The sequence below is a fragment of the Bubalus kerabau genome, chromosome 19 (assembly GCF_029407905.1).
Source record: "Bubalus kerabau isolate K-KA32 ecotype Philippines breed swamp buffalo chromosome 19, PCC_UOA_SB_1v2, whole genome shotgun sequence".
Classification (NCBI taxonomy): Eukaryota; Metazoa; Chordata; class Mammalia; order Artiodactyla; family Bovidae; genus Bubalus; species Bubalus kerabau.
The window spans coordinates 25,008,620-25,032,792 of record NC_073642.1 but is presented as its reverse complement, the minus strand read 5'-3'; the positions used below and the strand labels follow the sequence as shown (position 1 = coordinate 25,032,792).

General features: G+C 39.1%; 1 protein-coding gene across 10 annotated transcripts in view; it reads left to right on the top strand.

Annotated features, from left to right (window-relative positions):
- Positions 1-24,173, top strand: part of ADAMTSL3 (ADAMTS like 3) — a 378,195-nt gene that overhangs the window by 123,252 nt on the left and 230,770 nt on the right. For all 10 annotated transcript variants that reach the window (XR_008705347.1, XR_008705348.1, XM_055555931.1 and 7 more), the window contains exon 4: positions 2,273-2,400. Coding sequence is in view for 8 of the 10 variants with exons in the window: in XM_055555931.1 (XP_055411906.1) it covers positions 2,273-2,400 (128 nt within the window). In the remaining 2 variants the exon portion in view is untranslated. The remainder of the gene's footprint in view (positions 1-2,272; positions 2,401-24,173) is intronic.

The following is a 24,173-nucleotide window of genomic DNA, read 5'->3' as shown; positions in this document are numbered from 1 at the left end:
AGAGGCATCTTGGTGGTTTTCTTCCAGCCCATATGCTTGTGCTTTTATTGCTGCATTTTCATGTGGATATTCACATTTGTTGGTGGTGTTTAGTCACTAAGTCATGTCTGACTCTTTGCAACTGCATGGACTGTAGCCTGCCAGGCTCTGTCTATGGGATTTGCCAGGCAAGACTGTTGGAGTGAGTTGCCATTTCCTACTCCAGGGGGATATTTCTAAGCCAGGGATCGAACCTGCGTCTCTTATGTCTCCTGGATACGCAGGCGAATTCTTTACCACTGAGCCACCTAGGAAACCTGGATATTCACATACGTATCCCTTTATCTATAGGTGAGATAGAAAATGCTATGTGTGTTTCCATTTTAACATAATTAAATGTTAGTCTTTTCCTTTAGGATTTCTACCTTGGTTGATGTATCTAGGACAATCTTTGTTACATCAAGTCTGTGTGACTTTTGGTCTATAACTTTTTTACTATTTTATGGTTTCCACATTTAAAATATTGATTTCTGGAATATATCTGAATTAATTTTGGTGTATCTTGTGAAGAAGTTACCTATGGTTTTCTTTTAAACCATTCATCACACTGGCTTGTGGTTCTATACTATGTTCTTATACTTGGGTCAGTTTCTGGGCTTTTTAAGAAAACTTAATAGATATGAATGCTTATTGCTATGCCAGTTCTATACTATTTTAATTGAGGCAATATCCTTCTAATTTCCCATCTTTTACAGTTTTTTCTTGGCTCTTGTAGACATTTACTCCACTGGTTGAACTTTAGAATCATTTGTTAAGGTCCAGAAAACCCCCTTTTGAGATTTTGATTGGAGTTGTTATAAATTTATAGATGAATTTGGAGAGAATTAACATTTTGCAGTATTGAGTCCAGCTATTTAGGACTATGGTATGTTTCTCCATTTCTTTGACTCTGCGTTAGTCCTCTTTGTAAAGTTTCGTAATTTTATTTAAGTAATACACATCATTTCTGTGTGTATGTATGCTCAGTCACTCAGTTGTATCTGACTCTTTGCAACCCCATGGGCTGTAGCCCACCTGGTGCCCGTGTCCATGGGATTTCCCAGGCAAGAATACTGGAGTGGGTTGCCGTTTCCTTCTCCAGGGTATCTTCCTGACCAAGGGACTGAACCCATGTCTCTTACATCTCCTGCATTGGCAGATGGATTGCTTACCATTGAGCCTATATCCATCTATATATTTAAAAATTTTTAAACTCTCCCAGTTCTCTTTTCTCTAACATATCTTGATATAAGGGCTTCCCTGGTGGCTCAGATAGTAAAGAATCTGCCTGAATGCAGAAGACCTAGGTTCGATCCCTGGGTCAGAGAGATCCCCTAGAGGAGGAAATGGCAACTCATTCCAATATTCTTGTCTGGAGAATCCCATGGACAAAGGAGCCTGGTGGGCTACAGTCCATGGGGTTGTAAAGAGTTGGACATGACTGAGCAACTAACACACACACACACACACACACACTATATTGATATAAATCAATGGTGGCAAATCCAGAAAACAAATTAAACCAACTGTATTCATAATTTAACTTTCTCTATTTTCTTGGACCCTGAAACTTTATCTATTTTGTCTTCTTGGGGTGGAGCCTCTCTCAGGAGGTTCCACAAATCCCCATGCACAAAGGTTTCCTTAAAGTTTGCACCAGTCTATATGACAGACAGAGGTGAGAATGCCTTAGGTACAAGGTAGGACCCTGCTATGTAAGTTATAAAACAAATTAATAATAATAAATATTATTTTTAATATTTAGCCAATGTATTTAAATGTTGAAATGATAAAATATCACATTTAAAACTGAGCTAGGAAGCCATCTGGATAAAACCCTCATAAGTGGAAAGGTATTCATGTGCCTCTAGTTTCCATATAAAACTATCTTATGTGTGGGACTCCCCTGGTGGCCCAGTGGCTAAGACTCTGTGCTCCCAATGCAGTGAACCCCAGTTCAATCCCCAGTCAGGGAACTAGGTCCTGCATGCCACAACTAAGAGTCCACATGCCCCAGTGAAGATCGAAGATCCCGTGTACCAGCAGTTAAGACCCAGTGCAGCCAAGTAAATAAATAAATATTTTTTTAAAACCCTAACTATTGTGTGTGTTTAATGTAACCATTCTGAAGCAAACACTTTCAGGCAACTTTAGTGCTTGTGAACAGCTTAGCTTAAGAGTCTGCAAAAACTAGGAAAGCCTTTGGGTATCTCTAGCATTTTGTCTATAATTTATTGTGCTTTCCATTTTCCAGACCTCAAGAAACACTCGTTCAGATGAAGAGAAAGATAGCAACTGGGACGCCTGGGGAGACTGGAGTGACTGCTCCAGGACTTGCGGGGGAGGAGCCTCATATTCTCTGCGGAGATGTTTGACTGGCAGGTAAGTGGCAGCTTTATCTGCTCTTCTCTGTGGGACGTCAGCCCCTTTGGATGGGTGGTGTTGGGAAGACAACTTGGCTTCATGGCTTTAGGAAGTACTGTGCTGGTGGTATAACATCTGCAATGTCTAAATATTTAGTGGCTTCCCTGGTGGCTCAGATGGTAAAGAATCTGCCTGCAATGCAGGAGACTTGGGTTCGATCCCTGGGTCAGAAAGATGCCCTGGAATAGGAAATGGCAACAGGCATGCGGGTTCATTTTGATATTTGGCAAAACTAATACAATTATGTAAAGTTTAGGAGGAAGAAAGGACAAACTTTTTTTCTTTCTCCACATTCCTTAGGATTATATAACAATAATGTATCCTGCCTAAGAAAAAAATAAAATAAAATAAAATAAAATAAAATAGGAAATGGCAACCAGCTCCAGTATTCCTGCCTGAAGAATTCCATGGACAGAGGAGCCTGGCAGGCTACTGTCTGTGGGGTCCCAAAGAATTGGAAGTGACTGACACTTTCACTTTCAGATAGGAAAAGAGTGGGGTTTATTTGTGTTTGTCTTTTACTTTTTAAAAGTGGTGTGTACCTCCCCAATCACCAAAAACTGAATATAAAAGCCAAACCCCATATATTAGAGCATTTTATATTTCCTTGGCATCATCCCTCATTCCCTGCCCCCATAAAAAATATATCCTGTGATAAATGCCAAGGCAATAACTAGGAAGAATAAAGGGGATGAGACTACTTAACCTCAAAATTTTAATCAAGGTTCCATTTGAATCACTGGTATAAATGGTCCTTATTCAAATCAAGGATCAGTTAAACACCATAAATTCCACTTATCCACTGGCAAAAGAGATAAAGGTAAAATTAGAAAATAAAAATAGTATGTACTTGTATTTGTTCAAAAGAATTAGAGGAATATATTAAGGACCATGAATGGGCATTTTCATCTTGTTGTCATACAACCAAGATGCTTCCATGCTTATTACTGTATTTAAAAAGTGCTTTTATTTTGCTTAGAATATGATTTTTTCCAAGTGGTCTATCTCAGTGTGAATTTGTGTCTTCTCTGTCCTAACTGTGGTTGGCTGCTACTGGAAGAGCTTCAAGTTAGGAAGGGAAACTCTTCAGCTTTTTCTGCCTTCTCTGTACATACTCAGAAAAAAAGATTTTGGCAAGAGTAGAGGAGAAGGAGGAGGAGTAGAGTGCTGCCATGACTTTGTGTGTGTGTGTGCGCTCAGTTGCTTGGTCGTGTCTGACTCTGCGACCCCATGGACTGTAGCCCGCCAGGCTCCTCTGTCCTGGGATTTCCCAGGCAAGAATACTGGAGTGGGTTGCCATTCCCTTCAGGGCATCTTCCCAGCCCAATTATTGACCCTCATCTCCTGCATAGGCAGAAAGATTCTTTACCACTGAGTCACCTGGGAAGCTCCTGCCATTAATTTAGGGAGCAGGTATTGATGCTATCTGGTTAGGAGGTATTTAAAGCTACTTTTTATCTACTGTGAGCACTTTGATGGATTTCTCTGAGACGTTATCTCCTCCTCCCCCGCACCCCCACCCAATCCCTTGGGATTCTTTTTGTGCAGTTCACTTGAGATGTGGTATTCACAATCCTCTAACTTGGTAATGCTGCTCTTTCCTATTCTAGGACACCTAGACATGTCCCAACCTCTCCCTATTTATATATACTCACCCCTCAGCAGCTGTCTTGGTATGTTTGTTCCTAAGACAACTCACACTGACTGTCTTGCATGCAGCCCACATCTGGTTCATTGGAAACCCTCCTGTCAACTTTGCTAAAGAAACTTCCCAGTTCTAGGAGCCAATACAGCAACACTTTCTCTGCTTACACAGTCCACTGCAGCTGAGCTCTCAGCCCTTATGTATCTCAAGTGTGAATTAGATACCAACCATCTGCAAGGGACACCTATTGAACTCTTCAGCTGGTATTCCCAAAATTTCTTCCTCTTGACTGGGGGTTAGCAGGTCGAAGCCCTTGTTTCTTCTCTTTCTGTTACAGCAGACTGAGGATTAGGCTCCCAGCATAGATTTCTCAAAGAAATCTTCAGAAATCCTTATACAACCCAAGTCTCCAGCTCCAAAATGTTTTTTATACCTTGGTGTGGGCAAGCAGTTTAACAATTGTGAATTAAACTAACACAGAGGGACTTCCCTGGTGGTCTAGTGGTTGAGTCCACCTTGCAGAGTGGGGGATGTGGGTTCAATCCCTGGTCGGGGAACTAAGATCCCATATGCCATGGAGCAACTAAGTCTGCATGCCACAACTACTGGGTCTCTCTCCGGAAAGCCAGTTCCACAACTAGAGAGTCTGTGCATTGCAACAAAAGATCCCGCATGGTGCAATGAAGATCCTGTAGGCCGCAACTAAGACCCAACACAGCTAAATGAATAAGTTAAAAAAATAAACTAGCACAGAACGTGCCCTCATGGTTCTTATAATCTAGAGAGACAAACAATAGACAAGTATGTAATCAAATTATATGAAATTAACATTTTGTCAAGGGGGTAGGTAATGCCAACACAGGGAAGTCCTCTGTACTGAGAGTCTCTTTTTGAGACCCGACTGCTTAGAGGAAGTGAATTATATGAAGGTGGAGGGTTCAGTTCAGTTCAGTCGCTCAGTCGTGTCCGACTCTTTGCAACCCCATGAATCGCAGCACGCCAGGCCTCCCTGTCCATCACCAACTCCTGGAGTTCACTCAGACTCACATCCATCGAGTCAGTGATGCCATCCAGCCATCTCATCCTCTGTCGTCCCCTTCTCCTCCTGCCCCCAATCCCCTCCAGCATCAGAGTCTTTTCCAATGAGTCAACTCTTCGCATGAGGTGGCCAAAGTACTGGAGTTTCAGCTTCAGCATCATTCCTTCCAAAGAAATCCCAGGGCTGATCTCCTTCAGAATGGACTGGTTGGATCTCCTTGCAGTCCAAGGGACTCTCAAGAGTCTTCTCCAACACCACAGTTCAAAAGCATCAATTCTTCGGTGCTCAGCCTTCTTCACAGTCCAACTCTCACATCCATACATGACCAAAGGAAAAACCATAGCCTTGACTAGATGGACCTTTGTTGGCAAAGTAATGTCTCTGCTTTTGAATATGTTATTTAGGTTGGTCATAACTGCTGCTGCTGCTGCTGCTAAGTTGCTTCAGTCGTGTGCAACCCCATAGATGGCAGCCCATCAGGCTCCCCCGTCCCTGGGATTCTCCAGGCAAGAACACTGGAGTGGGTTGCCATTTCCTTCTCCATGGTCATAACTAATGGGCCATAAAATCCAGATACTGGAGCCAGCATATGTAAAGTTGCTGGAGCAGGAAATGAAAAGAGGCTTTTATTCCTGAAAGACAGTAGATAAGGGAGAAAGCAGAAAGGGCCAGTGTTGAAGAAGGAGGTAGATTAGTAGACTGTGGAAAAGAATCTCAGATTTTTGGATTTCAAATACTAGGAAACTGTCCAAAAAGAAAAAGCATAGTTGGAACTGAAACAGGTTGTCAATATTTTATTTGGTCAAATAAAGGCAAAAATAAAAACAAACCAAAAATTCAACTATGGTCCACCATCACAGGCTTTTCAAGAAAGAATTACAATCAAAATTTTTGCATTTAAGCATTAAAAAGTAGACATAATCTTAGATTAGAATACTTGCCTTTAAATTGAATTCATGTAGGTTTATAAAAATCTACCTTTTTGTCCTTATTTGTCTCACTTCACTTTGGACCATGCTTTGGATGTAATAAACTATCACAAATATTAGGAGTCTAATGATGGGTAATTGGGAACCAGAAGTGAAAGTTACTCAGTCGTGTCCAGCTCTTTGCAACCCTATGGACTATACAGTTCATGAAATACTCCAGGCAAGAATACTGGAGTAGGTAGCCTTTCCCTACTCTGGGGGATCTTTCCAACCCAGGGATCAAACCCAGGTCTCTGGCATTGCAGGTAGATTCTTAACCAGCTGAGCCACCAGGGGAGCCTGGGAACCAGAAACTGAGAAGTAAAAAATAATCATGGACTTAGAACTTGAGACTGCCAGATCCCTGAAGGCAGTGATATGCAGAAAATGACTTTATCTGAGTCATATTTTTTATCCAGGCATTTACCAGTTTTTAAGCAGTAAGAGGCAGAGAAGTCAAGCAGAAACCAGCTTCTAAGAGGCTGAGAAACTGACCAGATTTACTGGCAGTTTCATAGTCCTAGAATATAAAAATTTGGAGTTCAAAGCTATGGTAAACACTTCAGGTGATAGTTTGTATCCTTGAAGGGCTATACCCTAGGAGAAAGGGAAATCTAATCCTAAATAGACTAGATATTACAAAGACTGAAACCCAGTCTTAATTAATTCAACCCTAACTTGAATAATGAAATTTTTTGCTGTTTCAACTGCCTCCAAGGAGCTTAAAAAAACATCCTAGAGGAAGATGACACCAACCAGAGAGTATACAAATTTTTATAGATTATGCCAATAATTCAATAAAACATTACCAGTCTTACCATGAGACAAGAACAAGAGGAAAATCAGATGATAGAAATAGGTACTAGAGTTAGAAATAGGTCCTAGGACCTGTGTATTAAAAAACAAAACCCCTGTAATAAGTATTTACAAAAATATATGGCAGGATATAGGATTTCACCAAAGAACTGGAATCCATAAAATGGAATTATATGGGAATTTGAGAGTAGAAGCAAATGATAACTAAAATCATGAACTAAATAGATGGCAATAATAGCAGATTAGAAACAGCAGAAGAGAGTATAGATTTGTAGAAATATCCATGCTAAATTATACAGGGAAAATGAACGAACATAGAATAAGGATGAAAAGGTATGGATATAAGATGAAAAGGTCTAAACCATGTATAATTGGAGTCCTAAAAGGAAAAGTGAGATAGAGAATAGGGTGTAAGCACTGTTTGAAGAGGTGTGTGTGTGTGTGTGTGTGTGTGTGTGTGTGTGCACGCGCGCGTGTACGCGCATGCTTGTGTGCACATGCTCAGTCATTCAGTCTTGTCTGACTCATTGTGACCCCATGACTCTGGACTGTAGGCTTCTCTGTCTATGGGATTTTCCAGGCAAGAATACTGGAGTGAGTTGCCATTTCCTCCTCCAGGGGATCTTCTGACCCTGGGATCCAACCTGCATCTCCTGCAAGCTTCTCTTTTGTGTAAGTGAATAGTATATTCGTGTACCATCCTTTAATTCAGTCTTATTCATACATATATTGAAATTTCTGGCTTGTGTATAGCCTCTATGAATTTTTAGCTGTGATGTAGAGATGTTAACCTATTAATATGCTTTGTTGGTTATTTCACTAGGTATTTATGAGAGGGAGAGAGTTCAATATATGTGCTTGGATGACCTCTATTTAAAATCTTTCATTCTTTCATTTTGCTGAACTTTACCTCTGGTAATTTCAAAATTATATATATATACACACATACCTATATATATATATACACATGCTTAGTTTCTCAGTCATGTCTGATTCTTTGTGACACATTGGCTTGTAGCCCACCAGGCTCCTCTGTCCATAGGATTTTTCAGGCAAGTATACTTGAGTGGGGTGCCATTTCATTCTCCAGGGGATCTTCCTGACCCAGAGACTGAACCCAAGTCTCTTGTGTCTCCTGCATTGCAGGCAGATTCTTTACTTGCTGAGCCATTTTGTTTTTATATTTCTGATGATTAAATTTAAGATGTTTGAAAATCATACTTTAATAATTGCTTTATAACTATCAATGCCAGTAATAAAATACTAGTCTCTTCTTATTTGTAAGTCAATACATGTTCTCTGCTTTTCTTCTTCATTTCCACTCAGTGGGATTTTGTTATTATAACTTGGGATCTTATACTCAATTTATTGGCAGCATTTATCCCCTTTTTATCTTTTCTTTCATAATCATATTTCAAACCATCATCTAAACTTGAGTTTGTGTACATATATTATTTCAATGTTCATTGTCAGTACTTTCAGTTCTTCTTTCTGAATCATCACTTCATTGGCAGGGATATGTTTTGAGTTGTGCTTCTGGAATTTTAATGCACATATGAATCACCTAGGGATCTTGTTAAAATATAAACTTTGATTCAGTAGGTCTGGAGTGGGGCCCAGGAGTTTTCATTTCTAATGAATTCCCAGGTGATGTCAGTGCTGCTTGTCTGTGGACCACACTTCAGGCAGTAAGACTTTATAGCTTTCTTAATTTCAGGAAAAAGTTGTGGGTCTTATACTTTATGAATCCTTCTGTATCTGAAAATGTTTCTCTCTTGACTTCACACATAAACAGTGAATGGCTTATTTGGGTATGAAATTCCTGAGACACGAATTTTCCCTCTCAAGCCTCAGAAGTTTTTTATCCACAAAGTTTGGCATACAGTGTTGCCCATAGACCTCTCAGGCTGGCTTTTTTTTTTGGCTCTTCTTTGGTAGACAACGTGTTTGTTCTGCCTGGCTGCCTATGGAAGGCTTTATTTTTTCTCTCAAGAGTTTTACAATGTTGTTTCTATATATCAGTCTCTTATTTTTTCTTGGCACATGGTGGCCATTTTTATTGTACAGATTTAGATCCTTTTTCATTATAGGAAAAATTTTCTTCTATTATATCATTTACTGTTGGTTTTTGCCTTTTTGTTCTGTCCTCTTTTTCATGAATGCTAGTTATTTCTGTTCATCTACTTTTACTCCAGCCACTTTCATCTATTTATTTTCCTGTGTGGTTGAGAATGATTTTCAAGATCCTTGCCACTTGAATTTTTTTCTAATTTATTTTCTAATGATGTTTGAAAATACTGCTATGGTGTATTTGTTACCTTACATTCTTTCCTTCATTTTAAACCTGGTCCTTCTTTGTGTATCTATTGTCTTAATCATCTACATCTTGTCATGTATTCTTTTGTGTCTCTTTTAGTGTGATGTCTGGCTAATTCTTACTTATTCTTCATGGTCATCTTCATTTAGGAAATCTATCTTGACATCTGAGTCTAACTTTGATGTTCCTCTCTTATGTTTTTCATTATTGGCAGGTAAGACTCCTTTTAGGGAAGGGACATTGACTTTACCACTCTAAGGTCTAACATCTAACATGTGATTAGGACTCAAACACTGTTACTTGAATGGGTAAACAGTGATTGCATGCTCACCTATCACTTCTTTTGTCAATGCTCTTCTTTCTGCCTGAAGCATCCTTTTTCTCCTTTTGGTTGTTAACACATAGTTGACTTTGGAAACTCCTTTCAATCTCCATTTCTTCCTTAAAGCATTTGTTGGCAGTTTCTACCATTTTTTAGGTTAGATGCAGTACTTCTGTGCTTCTATAGGATCTTGTGAATATAGTTTTATCAGAGTGTTTATTTTATTGTGTTTTAAAAAAATTTTAAATAATTGAAACAAAATTTTAGGTGGTATAGATATATTTTTCCTCTCTGTACTGTGTCCCACATTACCACTGGCATGTAGTGGAAATTTAGTATATTTTATTCCATTAATGAATAGATGAATGAATTAATAAATCCCGGACTGATTTTAAAAAGCCTTCTTGACTATAGTATGGCTCTAGGGGATAGGTAAGAATGGGTAATTTTGTGAAGAATATTGAAAACTATGTTAGAGATTATACAATTTTAACAAAAAGATATTTTTAAGTTTTAATTTTTATTTATAATTTTTAAAAAGTTGTATATGTATTATTCAGATATTAGACTAACTGTTTTTCTCTTAGTCCATTTGCCCTACTTTCTGGGAGATTTACCTGAACTTACATTCCAATTCTCTAGGTAGTTTCATTTTTCCTCTTTCTCTTTTTTTTTTCCTGAGATATTTTTTGTTCCTTAATTTATTATTTTTTAAAGCAGTCTGTCCCTGGTTTTCAGATGCAACATCTTCTCTTTTATCTCTCAGCATATAAATAGAGTTTGGGGGGGGGAGGTTTCTTTCCCTTGCATTGTCTCAATTCTTTTTGAATTACTGTTTTCTGTCTTGTTTATGTCATGATATTTCATAAAGACTTTTCTAAGATTTCTGGTGATCCTTGTTGGCTCTTGTTCATATTTAAGGAAAAGAGGTGTGAGCTTAATTTTAAGGAGATGTGGCTGGTCTATCTCATTGCCTGATGATGTTTTTTAGGTATTTTTATTTGTGCTGCTCTGATTTCTCACTCAAGGATCCTCTGATTTCACTATTCTAGGAGACAAGTAGGGCATAAAGCTGGGCCCAAATTGATTTATAGATATATTTCACTCAAAATTCTTACAAAGTTTTATTTTTGTAAATTAAATAAGATTATTCTAAAACTTATATCAAAAGGTATAAGCCACAGAATACTTAAAACAATTTTGAAAAAAAAAATAGAGTAAAAGGAATCAGTCCACCTGATATAAGACTTACAAAGCCAAAACTGTAGTATTAGTACCTAGATCAATGGGAGAAAGTATTTACAAACCATGTAGCTGATAAAGGACCAGGATTTGTATTAAGAACAAAACAGTCAACAATTAAAAAAAAAAAGAATCCAACTAGAAAATGAACAAAAGAGCTGAACAGATATTTCACTAAAGAGGATCAGTTCAGTTCAGTTCAGTCGCTCAGTCGTGTCCGACTCTTTGTGACCCCATGAATTGCAGCACGCCAGGCCTCCCTGTCCATCACCAACTCCCGGAGTTCACTCAGACTCACGTCCATTGAGTCAGTGATGCCATCCAGCCATCTCATCCTCTGTCGTCCCCTTCTCCTCCTGCCCCCAATCCCCTCCAGCATCAGAGTCTTTTCCAATGAGTCAACTCTTTGCATCAGGTGGCCAAAGTACTGGAGTTTCAGCTTTAGCATCAGTCCTTCCAATGAACACCCAGGGCTGATCTCCTTTAGAATGGACTGGTTGGATCTCCTTGCAGTCCAAGGGACTCTTAAGAGTCTTCTCCAACACCACAGTTCAAAAGCATCAATTCTTCGGTGCTCAGCCTTCTTCACAGTCCAACTCTCACATCCATACATGACCACAGGAAAGAGGATACACACGTGGTAAATAGGTACATGAAAATGGCCTTAATATCTCTAGCTGTTAGGGAAACACAAATTAAAGTCACAATCAGACATTATTACATATGTATCAGAATAGCTCTTTTAAAAAAATAAAAAATTTGACAACATGAAATGCTGGTAAGAATTCAGATAAATTGGATCACTCCTATACTAGGAGTGAGAATGTAAAACAGCAGGACCACAGGCAGTTTCTTAAAAAATTAAACATGTAACTACTGTACAACCCAGCAGTTGTACACCTAGGCATTTATCCCAGAGAAATGAAGACTTGTTTTCACATGGAAACCTGAATGTTTTTAGCAACTTTTACTCGTAATATCCAAAAAAAAAAAAAAAAAAAAGGAAACAACTCACATGCCCTTCAGTGGGTGAATAGGTAAACAAACTATATCAATACCATGGAATACTACACAGCAGTAAAAAGAATTGAACCACAGATAGATGCAATGACCTGGATGACCATATAGTTATGTATTGTGTTTTTCACACATCATGAATATTTACCATTTCAAAGTCCCAAGGCTATGAGTATTTTGATAACTAAGAATATACTATACCAACTCAATCTGGAAGGTAAAAAATGTAATCCTGACTTTCTTAGCAACAAAAATTTCAGAAAGTACAAAAATGGCAACAGGTCTCTAGATAAAGATATTGGCAAAATTATGATTAAAACACTGCAGTATTAAATAAAATGCATAAAGAGAATAATGGTTATATAGTCTGAACTTGTCTAAAGACTGATGGATACAGAACCCTTCTTTCTGTACTTCTTTCCCTGCCCCTGCTTCCCCACCACCCAATGAACTTAATTTTCTTGGAGAGTTTACTCAAGTTTAACAATTCCACTCCCCAAATACAATCATTCCTATGAATTAACAGAAAAAATACTTAAAAGGTGTTACTTTAACTCTACTTTCAACATAGGTTGTATAATTTTATACATCTAGAAAACCTAGATGTTTCAAATAAGGATTTGTTTGTCCACTGTATACACAGTAGTATTGAATAAACTACACACGTGTAACAATGGTTATATCCTAAAGTGTATTCTATGAAGGAATATTCTAGCCTAGAACCCTTCATTTCTCCCAGTTCCTCCTATTTGCCATCTATCCAACAGTGGGCGGAGTACACTCACGTGTTTCACTTAGATGTGATTTACAATTTCCTTTTCAGAAGACAGCCTTTCAGTGAATTATAACACAAAGTATACAAAACATATTAATTTATTAACTCCACTTTAATCATACATTGGGCTTCCCTTGTGGCTCAGCTGGTAAAGAATCCTCCTGCAGTGTGGGAGACCTGAGTTTGATCCCTGGGTTGGGAAGATCCCCTGGAGAAGGAAAATGCTACCCACTCCAGTATTCCGGTCTGGAGAATTCCATGGATAGTCCATGGGGTCACAAAGAGTCGGACATGACTAAGAAACTTCACTTTATCATATATTGGCAACCTCTTTAATATCTAGAGACTAGCTATTATAAAATTGGGACCCATCTGTCCAGCACATACATAATATATAAAGTAAAGGTAAATGAGATACATGTAACACATAGAGCAATGGATAAGTTGAAAGGTTTCTAGTACACACTGGCAAAACATCTTTGCAATCTTCCCTCCTACCTTCTTCAACCCAATGGATAAGCACAGAGTGTACTGTTTAGAGAGGAGGTTTAACAATCCCATTTTCAAAGGCAGTATTTCCCATCAGTTTTTAAAAGCTATTTATAAGAAGCATTATTCTACTACTACTACTACTTTTAAACACATTAAATACTTCTAAATATCTAAAAGACTAGATATTGTCTTTTATTAGATACTTGTAAAAGTAGACCAGATAATTGTCCACTGTGTACACAGCACTGCTAAATAAACTTTCACCCATCTAAGTCTTGAACAAGACAAGAAATAATAATTATTTGGGGGCTTCCCCAGTAGTTCATCAGGTAAGGAACCCACCTGCAATCTAGGAGACATAGGAGATGTGGGTTTGATCCCTGGGTCAGGAAGATCCTCTGGAGGGGAAAGTGGCAACCCACTCCAGTTTTCTTGCCTGAAAAATCCCATGGACAGAGGAGCCTGGCTATAGTCCAAAGTTGTCACAAAGAGTTGGACACGACTGAGCATGAGCACAAGAGAAGACACGAAACAGTGCTTATCATCTAGGGTATCTTCTAAATATGACCAGTTTGGCTCGAACGATTCCCTCCCTCACTTCCTCTCTCCACCACCAATCAAGTGGACAAGTACAGGCATGTGTAATGCTTAGAGGCGACTGAACAAATTCATATCCAAAAGTCATTTACAAAAGACAAGCTGGCCTATGAATTTCCACACAATGTGTACAAAATGTGCTAATTTTACTTAAAATGTGTTAACTTTTTTCCTGACTACTTTGGCATTCACTGGCAACCTCATTCACCCCCAGCCTTCAGCCAGTGTGCAAATACAATGCAGTGTTCAAAGAGGTGGTCTGACCACCCCCTCAAACAACAGTATTTCACAGGAATTTTAATAAAAAGATGTTTTCAAAAGCGGCTTTGTTATTGTTTAGTTGCCCAGTAGTGTCCAACTCTTTGTGACCCCATAGACTGCAGCACGCCAGGCTTCCCTGTCCTTCACCACCTCCTGGAGTGTGCTCAAACTCATGTCCATTCAGTCGGTGATGCCATCCAACCATCTCATCCTCTGTCATCCCCTTCTCCTCCTGCCTTCAATCTGGAAACTAGATGTTGCAAAATTAGGACTCATTTGTCCATTATATACACACCAAACAAAATGCATATAACATACAGAAAATGGTTTGGTCTGAATATGTTCAGGTACGAACACACTAGCATATTACCTTTTGCAGTTCTTTCTCTCCCACTTCCTCCAAACCACAGAACAAATACAGACAACAGTATACTTGCTCATGGAGGTGGTTTAACATTTCAAAACTTCCAAAGACAATAGTTCCTATGAATTTGAGCAAAAAGATATTTACAAAATGATATTTTATGACTTCTACACTTAACCTATGTCAGGTACTTCTAAACATCTAGATGGACTAGATGTTTCAAATAAGAACTTCATTTGTCCACTATATACAGAGCAGTCTTGAATAAACTGCACACATGAAACAGTTATAATCTGAAAATATCTTCAAAATACAGGCATTCTGGCCTAAGACCAACCCCCTTCCCATCTCTCCCTGCTCCACCAACCCAGAGGGCAATAAAGCTCAATTTTTCAGAAGACAATCTTCCCTGGAAATTTTCACACAAAATGTACAAAATGTATTAATTTACTACCTCTATTTCTGTCCTACACTAGCAATCTCTTTAACATCTAGAAAGACTAAATGTTGTAAATTAGGACTCACTTGTCCCTTATATACACTACATACACAGCAAAATGAAATCAAATGCACAAACATAAAAAACACAGTGCTTAGTCTTGCCCCAGTAACACCACTCAGGCACAGAGCTCTTTGCATTTCCTTCTTCCCCCGCCACCCACAACCTTCAACCAGTGCATAGATACAATTCAATGTTCAAAGAGGTGCTTTGGCCACAATGACCCCCCACCAACAGTATTTCAAAGGAATTTTAACATAAAGATGTTTACAAAATGTCCTTTTACTACTTCTGGTTTTAACATATATCAGGACTTCAGAACATTTAGAAAGACTAGATATTGCCAAAAAGTACTTATTGTCAACTATATTTATACAGTAGTGGAATAAAACGCACACACAAAAATTGGTTATAATATGGAAATGTCTTCTAAGGACGGCCAATCTGCCCTAGAACCTGCTTTACTTCCTCAATGTCATCCATTCCATGTCCTCTAACCCACTGTACAAATGTGGGCCTTGGGGGCTCCTGAGGTCGCTTCTGCTGCTGCTGGTCTTCTAGAGGTGGTCAAACAACTCCAGTTAGAAAAGTCATTTCCAGAAGACATGTCTTTTCTATGGTTTTTTTTTTTTTTTTTAAAGGGCATTTACAAGATAGGTGATTTTCTAACTTGACTTTATCATACTTCAGCAACCTCTTTGCATCTAGAAGGCCTAGATACAGTTTTCTTTTGAAAGGTTGAGAGGGAAGTTGAGAGCAGTTTTTCATATTATACACACAGGCTTTCTATAAATGGACAGTAAATCTTCCCAAAGGGCGATGGGCAGTAACTATTGGCTGCATGGGGTAAGTTATTCCATCATTTCTGTTAGTATCTTTCGAAGTCAAGGTCTTGGTAGAATCACCAACTGCAGAACCGTTAATTTCTACCCGTCACCCACCGCGGCTCCGCCCACCTTCAGGGTCGTTAAAGCCATTGTCAGCCCCCACGCGGTGAGCGGTCACCTCAGGTACCCGATCCGTGCGGGTGCCTGGCAGCGGCTTGGCCTAAGCCCTGCAGCCTTGGGCCAAGAAACCCAGTGGTTGCTCAGCGACTTCCGGACTCTGAGCGGCCGCCGCCATTAGGCTGCAGAGGAGAGGGTGAGGGTGAGGTTTGCTGCGGCTTCCAGTGGGTGGCGGTGGTGAGAGCTCTGAGGCCCCGCAAGACACAGCCCAAGCTGTCCCAGTGAGTGCGCCCCCAGTTCACCTACCCACCGGGGTTCGCGGCCCAGGGGGCCCCGGTTCGCCCGCCCTCAGGAGGTTCCGGCCTGGGGACCCCTAATTCACCTGCCCACCAGAGGCCAGAGGACCTGGAGGGCGCAGGATTGAAGGCCGCCATCCGCTTCTCACCGTGCTCCCTGCCGGAACTGTATGTAATATTCTTGAAATGCAAAGATTATAGACATGTAGAACACATCCGTAATTGCCTGGTATTAAAGAAGAGGTGGGGTGGGTGGAAAGAAGGTACAGACTATAGAAGACAATTTAAGGGATCCTTGTGATCCCTCAATACAAGAAGTGTTCTGTGTTGACTGAATTAATGTCAACCATGCTGCTGCTAAGTCGCTTCAGTCGTGTCCGACTCAGTGCGACCCCATAGACGGCAGCCCACCAGGCTCCCCCGTCCCTGGGATTCTCCAGGCGAGAACACTGGAGTGGGGTGCCCTTTCCTTCTCCAATGCATGAAAGTGAAAAGTGAAAGTGAAGTCGCTCAGTCGTTGTCCGACCCTCAGCGATCCCGTGGACTCCAGCCTTCTAGGCTCCTCCGTCCATGGGATTTTCCAGGCAAGAGTACTGGAGTGGGGTGCCATTGCCTTCTCCGAATATCAGCCATACGGCAATTTAAAAATTGGTGGAGAAAGGATGAATATTCCATACGTGGGGCTCAAATATGATTATTAATATCCAAAGGGAAAATATTGGAAAATTTCAATCCATTAAACAATAATTTCCAGGTAGATTAAAATCTGCTTATGAAAAGCAAATCTTGAAAACATTTAGAAGAAGAATATATAGAATATCTGTATGATCTCTGGGTGAGCTTTGTGTCCTTAACTAAGACACAAAGGGCATAAGTTACAAAGGAAAATATTTATAAATTCAAGCAGACTAAGAAAACACCTTTGTATCATAAAAATATATACTATAGGGACTTTGGTGGTCCAGTGGTTAAGACACTGCACTTCCGCTGCAGGGGGATGGGTTTGATCCTTGGTGAGGGAACTAGGGTCCTGCATGCATGCCCTGTATTGTGGCCAAAAAAAGACGAAAGAAAAGCATAGAGTGGAAGAAAATCTTGATAATGAATATAACCAGTAAGGAATTAGTGTATGAGATATTGAAATACAATAAAACAAAAGCCAACTAGAAGAATGGGAAAAGGATATGAACAGGAAATTCACAGAAGGGGAACTTGCATAGTCTAAAACATGAAAATATTAACCTCACTAACAACAAAAATGCAAAAAATACAAAGTGAGATATTCCATATTCTTCAGACTGGGAAACTTTTCAGTTTAAAAATGCCAAGTATTGGCCTTGATATGTAAAAACAAGAACTTTTCTGCACTGCTAATGGGAATGAAAATTGGTATTCCCACCTTAAAGGACAGTGTGTCATTATCTGGTACTAGTGAAGCTGTAAATGCCCACAATGGAACAGTCTCACTAGAGTATGTATCCTTAGAAACTAGTGCAAATGTACACTTTGTTGTTGTTGCTCAGTCACTCAGTTGTATCCGACTCGTCGTGACTCTTTGGACTGTAGCCTGCCAGGCTCCTCTGTCCTTGGGATTTCCCAGGCAAGAATACTGGACTGGGTTTCCATTTCCTTTGGGGATCTTCCTGACCCAGGAATAGAACCCATGTCTCCTGTATTGCAGGTGTATTCTTTACTGCTGAGCCACCAGGGAAGCCTGCAAATGTAGTACCCTAGGTGACAGTATAAGAGGGGTCATTGCAGAACCAACATAAACCTTCATAGACTTTTAAGAAAATTAATCAATAAATAAAAAGGATTGATGAATTTGAGCTATATTTATAAATTAGAGTACAGTCATAAAAATGGATGGGTTAGAATTGCATCTATCAACATGGATATTTTCAGAAACATAGTGTTCAGACAAATCAAGCTGTGGAAGGTTATGTAAACTATGATGCCATTTACTTGGTTGCTTCTCACCAAGGGGTGGGAGGCAGGGGAATTGGATTGAGGAGGTTTGGCAGGGGGCTTCCACCAACTTTGTAATGACACGTTTCTTAAATCCGAAGAAAACTTTTAAGAAATGATGAAGCTTACTGGTGTAGACATGAGTTTGCATCCTTCTGACATTTTTTTGGACCTAAAATATTTCACAAATAATTGTAGAGATCCCAAAACAGTTCTATCCTAAATATTGCTATTGTATTTCAAGTCACCATTCTTGAATTAGTTTTTTTTTTTTTAGGACTTATGCAGTATTTTTTAGTCTGTTTATGTACACATCTTAACCTATATTTTAAAATTTACATTTGGTCCTGAGATTCTCCAAATTTTTTCTTGCTCCCTGAAGAGTCGGACACGACTGAGCAACTGAACTGAATTGAACTGAGCTTATCCAATTTGAATACATATTTGAAAGTAGGGAAGATTCTTTACCAAATATAAGAAAAAAAAAAGTTAAATGAGAGTGTAGTGTGTTCTGGGATGTTTACAGGAAGACAAGTGTGTGATGAGGGGATCTATGTTCTCAGCTTAGCTCCTGATACAAGGCCAGGCCTGTGATATACTCACTCTTTCCATGACTCTGATAAAAAAACAGGGGCAGTAACATTATTTCTTTCCATAAAAATGAAATTAGATTATTTCAGAGGAAAGGCAGCAGGGTCATGAATAATTCTGTCATTCCTGCTCCGTACCTTTTAGGCAGCCCCAAACCTTATGTACCCACTCCCATATTGAGACATTTCACTGTAATTTTGGAAGTACGCTGAGATTATTAAAAAAGAAATCTACTTCCCCTGGAAAGCTTATCAGGTCTCCTTATCCTTGAACAGCCTTAGAGACTCATTAAATCTTCATAAATATTGAGCTTTTGTGGTCAACTTTTCTTGGAAGAGGTATGCAGAGGTGGTTACATAAAAACCAACAGAAAGCTATCCCAAAGTTTTAGAAAGCATTTCAGTGCCTTCTCTTTTTGTCAGTGTCCTTTAAATTCATGATTTAGGAAAGGACATGAGCGTGGCTATTTTGCATATGTATTTCTTTGTGGATAAAGTTATTTCAGAATTTGATTACATTTAAATACACATAGTTCTTTTGCACTGTGGACCATATGCCAGCCAGAATGTCTCTTTTGCTTGCAGAAATTTGCAATTTGATATTCTAGTCAAGTGCCAACCATGGGAAAGACAGGTTTAAGTTAACTACTGTTTTAAAAAATTAATATATTTCTATTCTTCAAAACACATGCTTGTTAGTTTTTAAGACACTAGTATTTGAGTCAATATATCAGCAAATGAACGCAATAAATTATAGTGCTATAAACTCCAGAGAAATTTTATTAATGTTTTTACTGTATCCTCATGTGGAATCAACATATGTTTTTTATATATTCATAAAATTTATGGCTTCAAAAATCTTCAGTTTCAGGGTGTTATGAATGTTGTAATGGATAGAAAATACATAATTGTGAAATGATGTTCTTGAATTTTTATATACTCCTGATAACCATTAGCTCTTACAAATAATAATTAGAATGAAATTAAAAACTTGGAAGTCATATTTCTGCAGCTCAGCTGCTTTGAGCCAAAAGAATTATTTCCAGAATAAGCTGGCAGGTTCCTGCTTTGTGAATTAGAACTTCAGTGTCCTTAGCTTTAAAATAACTTGCATTTTACTTTATTCCTCTTCATAAAGTGGCCATTCATTTTCATGCTAAATTGTAACCAAAGCATGCCACATCAATAGAGGCCAGACAGTGTGGGTTCAGCGTGTGTTCAGTTGGACAAAGTGAAGTAGGATGTGAAAAATGTCCACCAGATGCTTGAGTTTAAAAACCCTTACTACTGACTTATTATGGGAACCAAGAGATAACCTTCCTGTATCCTTATATCCACATCCTAGTACATGATAGGTTCACCATAAAAAGTCACTGGAGAAGGAATGTGTCTAAAATGGTACTTTATATTTTGAGAATTCATGAAATAAAACACTCTTTTTTCATATCACTTTGCTGCAGTTGTAGTGGGATTTTTAGTAGAGATACACTTACATTTTAGGTTTAGATTTTCAGGCCCAACATTCAAGATTCCAGTTAGTGCCTCACAATTAGGATATAGCAGATGGCACTGGGGTATAGACCCGAACCATATGGTCATAACCAGTAGTTATGAGACATAACCATAGCTGCCACCAGCAAATAAGTGCTTTCCTTTCAGTGTTAAGTTTTTCAAATTTAGATTTGTTTTTCATTTAAATCACTAAAATGAAACAATTACTAAAAATGCATCTGAAAAATTATTTCTGAAGTTCTAATACACTTTTTTAAAAAAAAAGTCACTCTTTTTAAGTTTCCACAGTTTTTCTGTTCCCGTATTAAAATCAATTCAAATACAGTCTTAAACCATGGTTTATAATTTCCCTCCCTAATTTTGAAATTAGAATCAAAAGCATTCTAGGGTTATAAGTCAGCATGATACAAGAAGATTTTGGTTATCACTTTACAAATAGTTGTGAAAAGAAGAGAAGCGAAAAGCAAAGGAGAAAAGGAAAGATATACCCATTTGAATGCAGAATTCCAAAGAATAGCAAGGAGAAATAAGAAAGCCTTCCTCAGCCATCAATGCAAAGAAATAGAGGAAAACAACAGAATGGGAAAGACTAGAGATCTCTTCAAGAAAATTAGAGATACCAAGGAAACATTTCATGCAAAGATGGGCACAATAAAAGACAGAAATGGTATGGACCTAACACAAGCAGAAGGTATTAAGAGGTGGCAAGAATACACAGAAGAACTACACATAAAAGATCTTCATGACCCAGATGATCATGATGGTGTGATCACTCACCTAGAGCCAGACATTCTTGAATGTAAAGTCAAGTGGGCCTTAGGAAGCATGACTACGAACAAAGCTAGTGGAGGTGATGGAATTCTAGTTGAGCTGTTTCAAATCCTAAAAGATGATACTGTGAAAGTGCTATACTCAATATGCCAGCAAATTTGGAAAACTCAGCAGTGGCCACAGGACTGGAAAAGGTCAGTTTTCATTCCAATTCCAAAGAAAGGCAATACCAAAGAATGCTCAAACTGCTGCACAATTGCACTCATCTCACACGCTAGTAAAGTAATACTCAAAATTCTCCAAGCCAGGCTTCAGCAATACGTGAACCATGACTTCCAGATGTTCAAGCTGGTTTTAGAAAAGGCAGAGGAACCAGAGATCAAATTGCCAACATCCACTGGATCATTGAAAAAGCAAGAGAGTTCCAGAAGAACATCTTTTTCTGCTCTATTGACTATACCAAAGCCTTTGACTGTGTGGATCCCAAGAAACTGATCTAAATAAACTGTGAGTGTATGGAAAATTCTGAAAGAGATGGGCATACCAGACCACCTGACCTGCCTCTTGAGAAACCTGTATGTGGGTCAGGAAGCAACAGTTAGAACTGGACATGGAACAACAGACTGGTTTCAAATAGGAAAAGGAGTACGTCAAAGCTGTATATTGTCATCCTGCTTATTTAACTTATATGCAGAGTACATCGTGAGAAATGCTGGGCTGGATGAAGCACAAGCTGGAATAAAGATTGCCAGGAGAAATATCAATAACCTCAGATATGCAGATGACACCACCCTTATGGCAGAAAGTGAAGAACTAAAGAGCCTCTTGATGAAAGTGAAAGAGGAGAGTGAAAATGTTGGCTTAAAGCTCAATGTTCAGAAAACTAAGATCATGGCATCCAGTCCCATCACTTCATGGCAAATAGATGGGGAAACAGTGGAAACAGTGTCAGACTTTATTTTTGGGGGCTCCAAAATTATTGCAGATGGTGACTGCAGCCATGAAATTAAAAGACGCTTACTCCTTGAAAGAAAAGTTATGACCAACCTAGACAGCATATTAAAAAGCAGAGATAATACTTTTTCAACAAAAGTCCATCTAGTCAAGGCTATGGTTTTTCCAGTAGTCACGTGTGGATGTGAGAGCTGGACTATAAAGAAAGCTGAGCGCTGAAGAATTGATGCTTTTGAACTGTGGTGTTGGAGAAGACTCTTGAGAGTCCCTTGGACTGCAAGGAGATCCAACCAGTCCATCCTTTAGGAGATCAGTCCTGGATGTTCATTGGAAGGACTGATGTTGAAACTGAAACTCCAATACTTTGGCCACCTGATGTGAAGAGCTGACTCATTTGAAAAGAGCCTGACGTTGGGAAAGATTGATGGCAGGAGAATAAGGGGACAACAGAGGATGAGATTTAGATGGCATCACTGACTCAATGGACATGAGTTTGGGTAGACTCTGGGAGTTGGTGATGGACAGGGAGGCTTGGCGTGCTACAGCTCATGGGGTTGTAAAGAGTCAGACACAACTGAGTGACTGAACTGAACTCCCTAATCTGTTAGCTCTTTCCTCAGTTGGGGCCTTTCCAAAAAAAACAGAGTAGTTCAAATTACCCTTTCACTTTTTTCTATAATTTAGTTTCTCCCTTTATCCACACATAATAAACACAATGAAATGAGTCATGTAAGTAGATGACCTTGTCCACTGGCCTGGCTGTTGTTTCCCAGAAGAATGGAGCTGTATCCTTTTGACCAAGAAAGAGAGTTCTCCACTCTCATAAATTTTCCCTGCCAGACCCCTAGTTTGGTGCTTCTGGAATGTTTAAAATTTAATGTATCCTGGTTGGGAGTTTAATAAATTTTAATTTATACCTTTGATGAGTCACAAAGATGGAAATATACAGTGTTAGAAAATACTAAGACTGGATCAATCTATTGTGATAATATAGAAAGACGTTCTCAGTGAACAGTCAAGAGAACTATATACCTGGATTCTTGTCTATAGGTCCCATGTATAGCTTATTATTAAACTCATCACATCAATTTAGAGCTGTATCTTTACTTTTTAGCTCAATAAAAATTTGCATTCATTTCTGTATCACCAGTACTCAGCCCTATGCCTAATACATATATTGTACTCAAATAGTTTTGATTAAATGAATGAATGTATAACTGATAAAATATAACCTAATTCATTGTTTGAAAATTGGAACAGACATTATAACTCTTAGGAGTGCCACTCAGCAAAAGGCTGAATTAGTTTGATTTGTTGCCTCCATATACTTCAGTTCGGTTCAGTTCAGTTGCTCAGTTGTGTCCGACTCTTTGCGACCCCATGAACCGCAGCACTCCAGGCCTTCCTGTCCATCACCAACTCCCAGAGTCTACCCAAACTCATGTCTGTTGAGTCAGTGATGCCATCTAACCATCTCACCCTTTGCCGTCCCCTTCTCCTCCTGCCATCAATCTTTCCCGACATCAGGCTCTTTTCAAATGAGTCAGCTCTTCACATCAGGTGGCCAAAATACTGGAGTTTCAGCTTCAACATCAGTCCTTCCAATGAACACCCAGGACTGATCTCCTAAAGGATGGACTGGTTGGATCTCCTTGCAGTCCAAGGGACTCTCAAGACTCTTCTCCAACACCACAGTTCAAAAGCATCAATTCTTCGGCACTCAGCTTTCTTTATAGTCCAGCTCTCACATCCACACGTGACTACTGGAAAAACCATAGCCTTGACTAGACAGATCTTTGTTGATAAAGTAATGTCTCTGCTTTTTAATATGCTGTCTAGGTTGGTCATAACTTTTCTTTCAAGGAGTAAGCGTCTTTTAATTTAATGGCTGCAATCACCATCTGCAGTGATTTTGGAGCCCCCCAAAACAAAATCAGCCACTGTTTCCACTGTTTCCCCATCTATTTGCCATAAAGTGATGGGACTGGATGCCATGATCTTAGTTTTCTGAACATTGAGCTTTAAGCCAACATTTTCACTCTCCTCTTTCACTTTCATCAAGAGGCTCTTTAGTTCTTCACTTTCTGCCATAAGGGTGGTGTCATCTGCATATCTGAGGTTATTGATATTTCTTCTGGCAATCTTGATTCCAACTTGTGCTTCATCTAACCCAGCATTTCTCATGATGTGCTCTGCATATAAGTTAAATAAGCAGGGTGACAATAAACAGCCTTGACGTACTCCTTTCCCAATTTGAAACCAGTCTGTTGTTCCATGTCCAGTTCTAGCTGTTGCTTCCTGACCTGCATACAGGTTTCTCAAGAGGCAGGTCAGGTGGTCTG